Source organism: Coturnix japonica, chromosome Z (genome assembly GCF_054131305.1).
Source record: "Coturnix japonica strain WE chromosome Z, WE-NBRP24, whole genome shotgun sequence".
In the NCBI taxonomy this organism is placed as follows: domain Eukaryota; kingdom Metazoa; phylum Chordata; class Aves; order Galliformes; family Phasianidae; genus Coturnix; species Coturnix japonica.
This window is the reverse complement of record NC_140702.1, coordinates 2,239,265-2,252,309: the sequence shown is the minus strand read 5'-3', so window position 1 is coordinate 2,252,309 and position 13,045 is coordinate 2,239,265. Positions and strand designations below refer to the sequence as shown.

General features: G+C 49.7%; 1 protein-coding gene across 1 annotated transcript; it reads left to right on the top strand.

The window, feature by feature from the left end:
- The first annotated feature begins 3,454 nt into the window (after positions 1-3,454).
- On the top strand, positions 3,455-12,695 carry LOC146753426 (rho GTPase-activating protein 32-like). Its single transcript, XM_085529359.1, has 16 exons — positions 3,455-4,801; positions 5,910-6,016; positions 7,116-7,188; positions 7,316-7,388; positions 7,735-7,857; positions 8,065-8,142; positions 8,327-8,456; positions 8,684-8,827; positions 8,901-9,003; positions 9,164-9,296; positions 9,798-9,877; positions 10,239-10,346; positions 10,582-10,712; positions 11,192-11,393; positions 11,720-11,865; positions 12,184-12,695. Exons 4-16 carry the CDS (start codon positions 7,335-7,337, stop codon positions 12,603-12,605), a joined length of 1,854 nt encoding a protein of 617 aa, XP_085385485.1. The 5' UTR covers positions 3,455-4,801; positions 5,910-6,016; positions 7,116-7,188; positions 7,316-7,334; the 3' UTR covers positions 12,606-12,695.
- Positions 12,696-13,045: the final 350 nt, after the last annotated feature.

Sequence of the window (13,045 nt, the reverse complement as noted above, 5' to 3'; positions counted from 1 at the left end):
CGTGCTCTTGCAGCTCAGAGAGCAAATGGTCCCCTGGGCTCCATCAGAAGAGGGGATGGCCAGCAGGGACAGGGAGGTGATTGATCTTCATGATCCTTGAGGTCCCTTCCAACCCGGGCCATTCTATGATTCTGTGATTACACTCGCTGTCAGAAATAACGGCAGCTGTACAGAAGCTGGATATATTTTGGGACAGTTCTTGTAACCAGCTGATTTTAAGACCTTGCCCAAGTCGTGAGTCTTAATTGCATGTCAGAAGAAAGCTGGGAAAGTGGTTATTGCTCATTCTTTCTCATTTGCTGATTCTTTCTTTAGTGTTCCTTTTCCAAAGGAGATTCTGGTGATGGAAGCAGTTGAAGAAAGAACCAAAGCAGCTCTTGCCAAGAGTGCTTGAAGTCCCTGTGGAGAGAAGCAAAGAACTTAGGCTTCCTCTGGGATGCTCCCCACCATGTCTCAGGAAGGAGACCAACTGCTGTTCCACTTTCTGCTCTGTGTGTGGAAAGGTACGTCTGTGTTTCTTCTGCTTGTTTTTTCTTTCTTTTTCTGGCTTTGAAGGAGAAGGGGTAGAGCAAGGGGAGACCCACTGGTCATTTGTCACCTCAAGAGCAGGATGGATTCTGCATTGACTGTGAAAAACCTGGGCTAGTAGCATGGGCATGTTTCAGGCTGGACTCTTCTTTTGCTGCTTGGTTTCCTTTTGGTTACAGGGAGACAGCTGTCTAAAGGTGTGTTTTCAAACCCACTCTCCAAAACCACGTTTCATTGTTGCAGGTGGTTCAGTGTGCTCTTGCAGTGCAGATGCTGTAGTTTGGTGTAGAATCTGAATGGTTTCTGTTCCTAGGGGAGGACTGGGAGGAGGTAGTGAGAAGAGAATTCAATGCCTGAGGTGTATCTTAGTGAGAAATGTTGGCATGAGGTGCTGAAAGTCTTGAGCTGTCAAAGGCCAGTGAGGCTCAGACTCCTTAACCTGCTGGAGCAGGGTGGAAGCAAGGAGTGGGCACTGCCGTCCCACAGGCTGCACTTGGTTCTGGTCTGCCAGGTCTGTGCTGGCCTGGATTTCTTCTGAGAAGTTTGTTGGAGCTGCTTGGAGTAGTGAAGGGTGGGGAAGAAGTGCTGCTCAAGAGCTAAGGCTCTGCTTGATCATTTTGGATGGATTTAACCATGGTATCTGAAGACATAGTTTCCATCAGAATGATCCCAGCATTGTGCAAGTGTCTCAGCTGAAGCCCCTGAGCAGATGTGTGAGAGCACCCTCCTACTCCAGCTGAGCCATAGGAAAGCTGACTATGCCCAGTAATTACAGCTTCTGCAGATTGAATGTGCTTCCAAGTGTTTTCCTTAGTGATCAATCATGTCCCAGCACTGTGATATTCCATCTCTGGCACAATCTGGAGCATCTCTGCAATCCTTGGTTGCCCATTCCCACCAGCATTTCTTCCTTTCTCTCTTTAGAATCAGTGTGGTGCAGTTCCCTGTGTTTGTGAGCAGCAGCCAGCAGGCTGCAAGAGATCCAATGGCAGATTTCAGCACACAGAGGGATGTGATGGGGACAGACTGTACTTACCACCATGCAGAAGGGAGTTTTTACTGTCCTCTATCAAGAAGTATGAAAGAATAGAGTTTGAATGTTACTTGTGAGCAGGTGCTGTGCTGTAGGGGATGTCAGGTAACCATTAATTTGGGGGTGCGGGAAGGAGCAGTGAAAGTGATGTATTAGTTTGTGTTTTGACTGTTGGAGTGCAGTTCCATTTTTGGGAGCAAAACTATGGGCTAAGATGGAAAACAGAAGGGAGAAGGCTGATACCTGGATCGTGGGCTGAGCTTTGGTGACTGCAGCCATTTGCAGTCGAAGTTTTGCACAGTGGGGCTCAGAATGGGAGCTGATGATGAATGGGAGCTGCTCAAGGGACAGACTTCCACGTACAAGTTCCAGTGCCTCAATGACTTTCTTGTAGCGAGGAGCCCAAAACTGAACATAAGACTTGAGGCGCAGCCTCCCCAGTGTTGAGTCCAAAGGGATGATTACCTCTCTGCTCCTGCTGGCCACACTATTTCTGATACAGGCCAGGATGCCGTTGGCCTTCTTGGCCACCTGGGCACACTGTTGGCTCATGTTCAGCATCAACCAACAGCCCCAGGTCCATTTCCTCTGCACAGTCCTGCAGCCACTCAGCCCCAAGCCTATAGCGCTGCATTAGGTTATTGTGGCCAAAGTGCAGGACCTGGCACTTGGCCTGGGTGTACCACATCCCATTCACCTCAGCCCAGTGAGGTTGATCCAGCTTATCTAGTTCCCTCTGAAGGGGCCTCCCTTCCCTCAGGCAGGTTGACACCAGCTCCCAGAAAAAAGACAAAAAGAGAAGAAAGCAGAAATGAAGAAGGCTTCTCTGAGAGCTGCCCCTGCACCTGCAGAGGTGAGTCCTTGTTATGGACAGACACAGCTCTTGTTGTCAGGGCCTCCATCTGTCAGACATGAATGAGACTGTAAAATCCTGAGGGAAGTGGCGTCCTGTTTCTGCACTTGCTTTGTTTCTTTGCAGTGTTTGAAGTGTTACACAAAATGAAGGATAAATCTCTAAAGCAGGTGGTCGGGATGCTGGCATGATGATGTTACTTATGTAATTAGTGCTATTATTTTGTAGTATGTTAATAGTTTGCTAATAAACAAAAAACAAGGGGGGGTTGGAGTGGTCGGTAACAGAGGAAGGGGTTCTGGTAACAGAGGATGCTGAGAAGGCGGAAATACTGTATGCTTTCTTTGCTTCTGTCTTTAGTGAAAAGGCATTCCCTGAGGAATCCCAGAACCTGGAGGTTAATGAGAGAGTCTGGGGAATGGGAGATTTCCCTTTAGTCAGGGAAGAGGTGGTCCGTGAGTGCCTAGGAAACATTAATGTCCATAAATCCATGGGACCTGATGGGGTGCATCCACGGGTGCTGAGAGAGCTGGTGGAGGTCATTGCTGAGCCGCTCTCTGTAGTCATTCAGAGGCCTTGGAAACTGGGGAGGTGTCTGAAGACTGGAGGACGGCCAGTGTCACTCCGGTCTTTAAAAAATGGCAAGAAGGAGGACCCAGGTAACTATAGGCCAGTCAGCCTCACCTTTATCCCAGGGAAGGTGATGGAACAGCTTGTGCTGGATGCCATCTCCAGAGAACTGGGAGTAAAGCAGGTTATCAGGAGTACTCAGCATGGGTTCACCAAGGGGAGGTCGTGCTTGACCAACCTGGTGGCCTTTTATGAAGATGTCACTGGCTGGGTGGATAGGGGGAGAGTGGCAGATGTAGTCTACCTTGATTTCAGAAAGGCTTTTGATATTGTCCCCCATGACATCCTTATAACAAAGCTGAGGAAGCATGGAATAGATGAGTGTACAGTGAATTGGGTCATGAACTGTCTGACTGGCAGAGTGCAGAGGGTTGTCGTTGGCGGTGCTGAGAGGGGATTTGATCCAGGTTTATAAATACCTGAGGTGTGGGGGCCATAGTGGCACGGCTGGTCTCTTTTCAGTAGTGTGTGGGGACAGGACTAGGGGTAATGGGGTGAAACTTGTGCATAGGAAGTTCCACATGAATGTGCACTATAACTTCTTTATGGTGAGGGTGACGGAGCACTGGAACAGGCTGCCCAGGGAGGTGGTGGAGTCTCCTTCTCTGGAGATATTCAAGACCCGCCTGAACACCTACCTGTGCAACGTGGTGTAGGGAGCCTGCATTGGCACGGGGGTTGGACTCGATGATCTCTAGAGGTCCCTTCCAACCCCTACAATTCTGTGATTCTGTTGGATTGTGGGAATTCAAGAAAGAATATTCTGAGCAAAAGCTGTGGAGTGAGATAAATGGCATGAGAAAGCAAAGCTGATAACCAAGGAGGGCTCCAGAAGAGAAAACGAAGTCCAATAGGGCATATTTAGAGACAGGTGAAGAACCCTTGATGTCACTGAGGAGTACTAGGGTGCTCTGGAATGTCTCTTGGGCTCCCTACAGCACACATACTTGCTCTGGGGCATGTCTGGATGTCTGTAGAGCTAATTGCGGGGCCCTGAGAGACCTCTGGGGCACATTAGGTGGCACTGGCTTCCATGTAAGTGTTCCCAGGTTCCCAGAAGTCAACAGGGAAGCCTTTGGAGACCCCTTGGGAAGACTCAGTGGGGCCCTAGAGTGATGTAGCAGCTTGTGTTGGTTGCATCTGCTTGGCAGGGAAGCGATTTCCCTGGTGGGAGCTGACTGAATGGGAGGTGATTTCCATGGTTTAATTAATTACCTGGATTATAATTAAATAACACTGTTCAGCGTTCAATCAAGATTATATTTTTCCAAAGTACTTCAGTCGTGCATCTGTAGCAGCTTTGCTAAAATATATCAAGTTTATTCAAAATTCCAGTGATGCTCCTAAAGCACTTGAAGTGCATTTGAGGGGGGGAGTGACAAAACAGCTCTGAGAGAATCATCATCAAATCAGAACATGGGAACGGTAACTAATAGCAGAGATTCTGAAAAGAATATTTAAATTTTCAAATTACATTTTTCTGAAGTTGTATTTCACCAAGTTTCATCAATGTGCACACTGAAAAGCTGACTTGCTATGTTTCTTTTTATAAAAAATCATGTGTTACAATTGAGAAAAGAAGGTATAGCATGGAACATTCTCCAAGTAAAGTGCAAAAAACATTTCTTCACAGTTCCAATTAATGTCTTATGTTTTGTTCAGACTCACTAAATGATGTATTTCAGGGTACATCACATGGGAATATAAGAAGACTATTCAGAGCAGGAGCTGCAGAGCAAGATGAACGGCATGAGAAGGTAAGGCCGGGAACCAAGGACACAGCTTTTGTGTCACTCAGCCACCTGTGGCAGAGGTCAGGATTTCAGCAGGGATTTCTGCAGACGTTCCTTGAACACCCCCAGGGTGGGTGACTCCACCACCTCCCTGGGCAGTCCATTCCAGTGCCTGGCCACCCTTTATGAAGTAATATTTCCTAATGTCCAGCCTGAACCTCTCCTGCCGCAGCTTGAAACCATTCACTCTAGTTCTATCAATAATGACACGAGAGAAGAGGCCGACCTCCAGCTCAATGCAACCTCCCTTCAGGAAGTTATAGAGAGCAATGAGGTCTCCCCTGAGCCACCTCTTCTCCAGGCTGGACATTCCCATCTCCTGCAGCCTCTCCTCATATGGCCTCATTGTGCTCCAGACCCCTCACCAGCTTTGTTGTCCTTCTTTGAACACGTTCCAATGCCTCAGTGTCTTTTTTGCAGTGAGGGGCCACAAACTGGAAACAGAATTCGAGTTGTGGCCTCACCAGTGCTGGGTACAGGGGGACAGTCACCTCTCTGCTCCTGCTGGCGTCACTGTTTCTGATGCAAAATGTAGGTAAGTGTCACATGTATGACATCCTTTTTGATAGAGTTCTGTGACTGGAGTTCAATGGATTTGAGAGCTGACTTGAAGCCTGTGGGCATCACCCAGGAGTTGGGGTGAGAGGATGAGGCGTAGGAACAGGAACCTCTTTGGTCGTTATTAACTCCCAACTTTTTGGTCAGGAATCTCTGTGTGTTTCTTTATCATGTAAAGAACAGAGTCATTGTGCAGCTTATGAATGAATTGATTCACGCCTGCTGATTGGTGCTGTTCTCTACAGGGAGCTGCAATGGAAATGGGCACTTGTGGTCCACTGTCCAGCCCCCTCCCGTGTTGGATTTTCTGGGCTTAGAGACACGTCTTCCAGATGCACTTTGTGTTATTTCTGATGTGTTGACCTGTTGAGCTCCAGCCCCAAATGAGGATTCAAGTACTACCACCGCAGTCCATTGGGACTGTAGTATTTCTTGCTAAACAGAATTCGTGTGCACCCTTGTCTTTCGTCTGCACAAAGGATCTTGTAATCATCTCTGTCTGTGTTTCTTTTAGACCCAGAGATGGAGCAGAGTGGAACACAGACTTGGGTGGATCTTCATTCAGGAGCAGGGACACGTCATGCTCATCTGAGGTGTCTGGCTGACAACAAGAGCAGAGAGGTAAGTTTCATAGGGTCGCGTGCACATTTTATTTTATTTTTAATTCATGATGCATAGAGGCGTTCCCCAGACAAAGTGAGCATTTCTCAACTGGACTTTCTAGAAATGAGCTAGGCAGTGAAAATGGGTTTGAAGCATTCCTAAGAGCCCCGCAAGAGAATGCTGAGGGTTAATCTGGCACCCTCCTTTGGAAACGTCCATTGTCTGTCAGCTCTTCAGCTGTGCCCTAACACCTCCCATTGCGCTGCCACACCAGGATAGAATTCCAAGCCCACACTGAGCCGTGTTGGAATCAGATGTGACCACGTGGTCTTGGCTCCCCGCCTTGTGGGGGGTCATGGTGGACCAGGCTGTTGGCCGTTGGTGATGTCATAAGCGGCCGGAATGAGGGGAGGAGCGGTGCGTTCTGTGTTCCTTTGTGGGTGAGCTAGTGGTCGGAGTGGTTGGTTGTCTTGTGTTCTTGTGCCTTTTGTGCCGTTAGTTAGTTAGTGTTGTTAGTTAGTTAGTGTTGTTAGTTAGTTAGTATTGTTAGTTAGTTAGTGTTGTTAGTCAGTTAGTATTGTTAGTTAGTTAGTGTTGTTAGTTAGTGTTGTTAGTTAGTGTCGTTAGTTAGTTAGAGTCGTTAGTTAGTGCCGTTAGTTAGTTAGTTAGTTAGTTAGTTAGTTAGTTAGTTAGTTAGTGACTTTATTGTATTTTTCTTCACACCGTCGTGTGCAGCAGCTTGTAGGTAAGCTGAGCTGGTGTGGGATGGATGGGTGGGCAGTGAGGTGTTGAGAACTGCTGGCTGTCGGAGCTCACAGCACCGTATTGCTTACTCTTGACCATCAGACGTAATTTTCCCCTGGTACACACGTTCCAAAGGGGGTATCAGTAAAGTTGGCACCTGTCCCGTGCTTCTTCCATTGTCTTTGCTCAGTAGTGGAAGCATTGTAAAGTTGCTGGGCGGACAGGCATCACGTAGCCTGAGACTCAGCATGTCTTGCAGCAAGTGGGTGGGAAGGTTGTGCTGTGTGTGTTATTCCATGGCTGTCTTAGCCCTGCTCACTGACCTGCTCTTTCTCTCTCCTCTCCTCACCCTCCGCCCACTGCCTCGGTGCAGCTTTAGCTCTCATTCCATCCGAGCAAAGCGACAAGGAACTGCTGCAGATAGCTTGAGGTGATCTCACTGCCAGGTACGTGCCATGATTTGTCCCCCCACATGGTTTTGCCGCAGGGTATGCGCGGGTAGCTCTGAAGAAGTCTGTCCATACTGTGCTGTGTGAATAGAGAAAACAGAAGTGTGTTTCTGCTCTGTTCCAGAGTCTTCACACTTGCTGTGATGGGCGTCGCGTGCAGTGGGATCAGCCGTGAGCCTGAGGTGGCGGCGACGGAGGTACAGTATGAAGCTCTGTCTGGTCTTTGTTCCCTGTGTTGAGCCATTAGAAGGAGCTGCAGATGTACTCTCCTGCAGGAAAGAATGGGCCAAAAAGGGCCTGGCCAGCTGTCTGCGCCAGTGCCATTGCTGATTAGTCTGGGTAGAGAGAGATGCATCTTTGCATGGCCTGGCAATGCACGCCAAAAAGGGAAATAACTGTGATGAGACGTGCAGCTCCTTCTGAAGTGCTCCTGATAAGGACGGAGCGCATTTGCTGCAGCTTTCTCTGCAGATGTGCTCCTCACCTTGAAATCCTCCTGGTTTGTCCTCAGCTCCTGACCACGGTCTGTGCTTTGTTTTGCAGGCTGATAACATGCGGAAGCCGCAGCTGGTACGTGCTATGTCATCTTTAAACGTACCAGCGATTGCGGCGGCCCATGTTATTAGGAGCCACGTCGCCCAGGGGCCAGATGAGCTCTCCCTTGAGGTAAGCAGTTCCAGGCGTTCCTTGTTGTCATACATGGGAGAGTAGTGTAGGGTGTGAACGCCTCAGGAATAGTCTCAGACACCTTCAGAATATCTCCCTTGCTGTCAAGCTTGAGGATATTCTGCAGCACAGAATTAGGCAGTTATTTGAGCTGTGATTTCCTGCCAGCTGTGCTGAAGCTGGGATTGATGTTTCAATCTCTTGCAGGTTGGAGACATGGTGAGCATTATTGCAATGCCACCAAAGGAGCTGAGCCCCTGGTGGAGAGGCAAGCGTGGCTTTGAGGTAGGCACATGTTTGTGACTAGAGAGCACAACTTGAGTAGAGTCGGGAATCTCAGGTTGGAGCTGCTCTGCCTGCACAGGATGGCTGCTGGATGCAAACAGTTGCCCTGTGTTGGTGTCAGAGGACCTTCCCTTTGGCTCTGGGCTTGCGCTAATGCCCACCTGTCTTTTTGATTTTATTACAGGTTGGGCTTTTCCCTGGTGAGTGCGTGGAACTCATCAGTGGAAAAGTTCCCGATTCCCTAATCAACTCATTGCCAGAGCCAGGTACGTATGTTACATTTGATAAGTGGGTTAGTAAAATGGGATCAAAATGTGGGTTTCAGGGGATTTGTTAATACCCATGTACAGCAATCTCAGCAAGAGGACTGCATTAAGCTCCTTGGGCACCTCCAGGGATAGGGAAAATATGTTCTTGCGCGTCCTTGTTGGGAATGCTCTTCCCGATGTTACATGCTTTGTCGAGTGCATTATGTTTGGCCTCGTCCAACCGAGCCAAGCCTGAAATTGAAATGAAGTGGTTTCTTTGTTTTGTTGTGCAGTGCCAAGGAGACGGGGCAAGCTCATCCCCTTCCTTCGTTCCCTGGTGAAGGCCCGTCCCAGGAGAGCGACGGAGCCGGAGCCGAAGAAGGAAGGGGTGTTTGGCTGTGACCTGGGGGAGCACCTTCTGCGCTCTGGCCGTGATGGTAAGGAACAGCCCATTCCTGAGATCTTGCTCCATTGGGCAAGTTGAGCTAACCGCTGGCTCTTGTTCTGTAGTCCCCCAGGTCCTGCAGAGCTGTGCTCAGTTCATAGAGCATCATGGCGTGGTGCGGGGGATATACCGCCTCTCTGGCGTCATGTCTAAGATCCAGCAACTACGGTAAGAGTGCTGCGACTGACACAACTGTCAGTAGGGGCACGTGCCATGCTGCGGGCGTTCAGAGGAACCCCTTCCTTTTCTTGACCGTATTTTCTGTGGCTTTGGACTTGTTTTCGTCTTTCTCAAAGCCCTCTACCCAATTCTGTGTCTTTCTCTGCAGCCATGAATTCGATACGGAGCAGGTGCCAGAGCTCAGCGTCCAAGACATTCACAGCGTGAGCTCCCTGTGTAAGATGTATTTCAGGGAGCTCCCAAACCCGCTGCTGACTGACCAGCTGTATGACAAGTTCTTGGTAAGCACAGGGCAATGTCTTGGAAATGATACATACCTGTTCCCTGGGAATCCTGGCCAGTGGTTGCAGCAGTGCCCCAGCTCTGAGGTCTTCTTTCTGTTAGCCCCATAAGGCATGTCTTTGCCACATCCTGCCTCTCACTGATGGCACTTGTGGTGGTGCCGAGAGGTGCTTATTTAAGCTATTCACAATGGTTGTGAGAATTCCCTTTCCTTTGCTGTTCCCCAGCTATTGGTAGAATGGGGTTAATAGCAAAGTGGACTTGGAGAGGAATGCCTGCTGCGAGGAGCTACACTGAGCAATCAGGCAGTAAAGCCCCCAGAGCTTGCACTACTTGGCCTTGATGGCACAGGCTGCGTGCTGCTGTGTTCCCCTGATGCCTCTTGGAAGGCATCGAGTCTGCCTCGGTGCTGACCACCAGCGCGCTGTCCCCATAATTCCCAAACCTGTGGCAGCTCTCCAGCCTGACTGGTGTCTGAATCCCTTCCTGCCTTTTTCCAGGACGCTGCCGGTGCTGCAGAGGAGGAGCGCGTGCAGAGAATGAAAGATGCCATCCAGCAGCTGCCCGCTCCTCACTACAGGTCAGTGCTGCCCTCGGTCTGCTGAGCTCAGCCCTGCTGCCTTTCAGAGGGCGATGATGCGATTCCAGGTGTTGTCTCACACCTGCAACATCATGCCTGTGCACGCTGCAGCGGCTGAAGGCTGCATTGGGTCAATTGATTGGGTCAGTTCCTTGGCACGGGGGCACGGTTGGTGCAGCCGATGGCTGCGGCTGTGCTTTGTGGGGCTTGGTGCTGCAGCGTGGTGGCACGGGGAACGTTTTATCTACTTCATATTCAGGGTGGTAGCAATGACAACAACCAGCATGAAGTGATGTTTGTTTTGTGCACTGCAACACGGCTTGCTTTTTGGTGCTGAACATGTGCCTCTCTTGTTTTCCAGGACGCTGCAGTACTTGATGACACACCTGGAATCTCTGGCCAGGAACTGCTCCGTGACCAACATGGATGCTAAGAACTTAGCAATTGTGTGGGCTCCAAACCTCTTAAGGTAAACTTCTTTCTCCATTTCAACATGATGCTTAGTTCTGCTCTCCCCCAACCCCAGGGGACAGTTTCTACTCACTTGTTTATCTGGGATCAGCCAGGAGAATTTCGTCAGTGGCATTGCTGATTGCCCACTGTGGAAGTCTCCGGAGCTCAACTTGACAGTTTTTCTCTGCAAAAGCTCAGACATGGGGAAATGACTTTGGGGAAATGACTTATATGATCTGCCTTTTCTTCAGATCCCAGCAGAGCCCGTCTGCCTGCGCCAGTGAAGCTGCCTGTAAGGAGCTGCAGACACAGTCGACTGTAGTCGAGTTCATCATCAGCCACGCAGATGTCCTCTTCTGCTCCACACCAGCTGTGGGAGAGGGTGAGTGTCTTCCCGCATTAGCTTAATCTGACACTTTGATGTAATCCAGGCCTTCTCCAAGACCTTTGCAAATGCTTTTGCTGTCGAGGAGACAGCAGACTTCTGGGGTTAGATTAGAATATGGCGCCCCATTTCTGGATCCTGAGAGTGTCCAAACCCAAACCTTACATGGAGAAAACTGTCACTGCTGTTAAGATGTTTTGTAAGGAGGTGAAGCTTGATTGAAATGTGGCAACAAAGATTTCTGAGATTCCTGCCCCCTAGTGTTTCTAGGCATTTTTGTTTGCCTGTTATGATACAGAGAGCTGCTCTTAATTATGACTGTGTCCTCTGCCACATGCATACCTGTGAGCACAGAGTTATTTTGATCTCCTCTTCTTTGAGTCGCTTGGATATGCAAGTCTGAGAGAAATGCAGAACTGGGATGGCAGTGCTGTTGCTTTCGGATCCTCAATCTTACCTGTGGTTTTCTCTTGCAGGGCACAGTTCTCTGGATCGACCCAAGTCTGTGTGGGTGTCTCCTCCACCCACAAAGCTGCTCACACTGCAGGAGGCACAGGCTCAGAGAAGCAGCCAGAGCAGCTCTCCTGCAGTGACACAGAGCAGCAACGTCGAGGTGGAGGAGGACCCCACAGCTGCTCAAGGGAGATTCCACACCATCATTGATTTTCCATCTGAAAGGTAAAAAGGACTTCCCTTTCCAGCCCCTGTTTTGATTGGTTGGGTGGGTCTTATTGGTTTATTTTTAGTCCATTATAAGTGAGCCTGCCAGCTCCTGTCCTGTCTGGCTGTGGAGACTTTGCTCATGTGCTCCGCATCTTGCTCGACATGGTTGAGAGGAATTTAGCTAGCAGGACGTCAGGACTGAGCAGATTTCAGCAGAAAGCAGGCAGTGCCAGGAGGAGGGAACTATAGGGGCAACAAACGGGCAACAATTGGCAAGGGCTCGGAGCAGCTCTTTCTTCAACCTGCACAACAACTGACAGCATGCTCTGTTTTCTCACCAGACCGAGGGTTCCCAGCAAGACAAAGGAGTCACCAGCTGGCAGTTGGTGTTCATGCTTTTGCCTGCGCAGACCATCCACTGTGGCTGAACACCAACTGCAGAGCAGTGCCAGGGAGCCCTCCGAAGCCGAAGTCGTGGTCCTGGCAGGTAAGGGTGCAAATCCAACTTTCAAAACACTGCTTGTCAGCAACACAGGTAGAATTCATGCTTTCAGTGGGCTTGTACCTTTTTCTGGCGTTCAAGCCCATGCCTGACATCTTCAGTTGACCCCTGTCTTTCCCAAATGAGTCTCTTGTCAACACAAGAGCTGGACCTGCATGAGTATCACTTTCAAGACAGTGACACTGTTGCCAGAAGCCTATTTGCTTCTGCCCACCACCACTACATAGCCAAATGTCAAGAACCTGTTTCATGATTCATCTTGTGAACGTTCGACACTAACCGTGTGCATCTACTCCTTCCTAGGTGACTCCAGCCCTTGTGTAACCCCAAGACACAGCGCATATGATGATGCAGCATCCTGTGCTTCCATCAATATAGAGCTCATGGGAAGCACAGGATGCTGCAGTTCAAAGGACAACATTGCATGTGAGTGCAGCAATAGAGAGAAGAATGTCCTCCACGTTCAAGCCATAATTAATGCAATCCCTGATGAAGCTCCTGACCTGAGCCTGCCAGACACTACAGGCACTAGCCTAAATTGTAACCCAGTGGCCTTCGAGGACAGACTAGCACAAGCACAGCCCGAATGCCCTGACAGCAGCAATACCATGCAGGCTCAGGTCAGCATCACCGACGAGAAGCCGAGCATCTCGGAGGAGGGCGTAGAATCAGGCCACCAGTCCCAGGCTCCTGGTAACAGCACGGGCTCTGAGCAGCTCTCATGAGACATAAGAGGATGAGTCCCACTGTTCCAGCAGACCTCACACGCCCTCCTTTGTCCCATTGAATAAAGGCACACTCGTGCTCAATCAACACTTTGGCTGCATTCCGAGTCTTCATTCACAGAGATTGGGATGAGTGCAAGAAACATCAAGGCAGCTCAGCTTACAACGCTCTGGCTGTGGGGTGTGTGTGGCCGAGCTCTGGGTGTGTTCCCAATTTCCCTGACAGCACCTGTGAGCTGTCCCTGCAGATCATCTCCAGCCCTGCCATCATCGCGCTGCGGCAGGAGGAGCTCACCCTGACCAACATCAGGCAGTGCTGCCTGCCTCTCTCACTCTCTAGACCAAGTGTAACTACACTGTCGTGGAGACAAATGCTTTCTGTCACATCCTCCATTCCCTGCAGACATTCACTGGTAGGCGGCTCTTGCAGAAGAAGATTC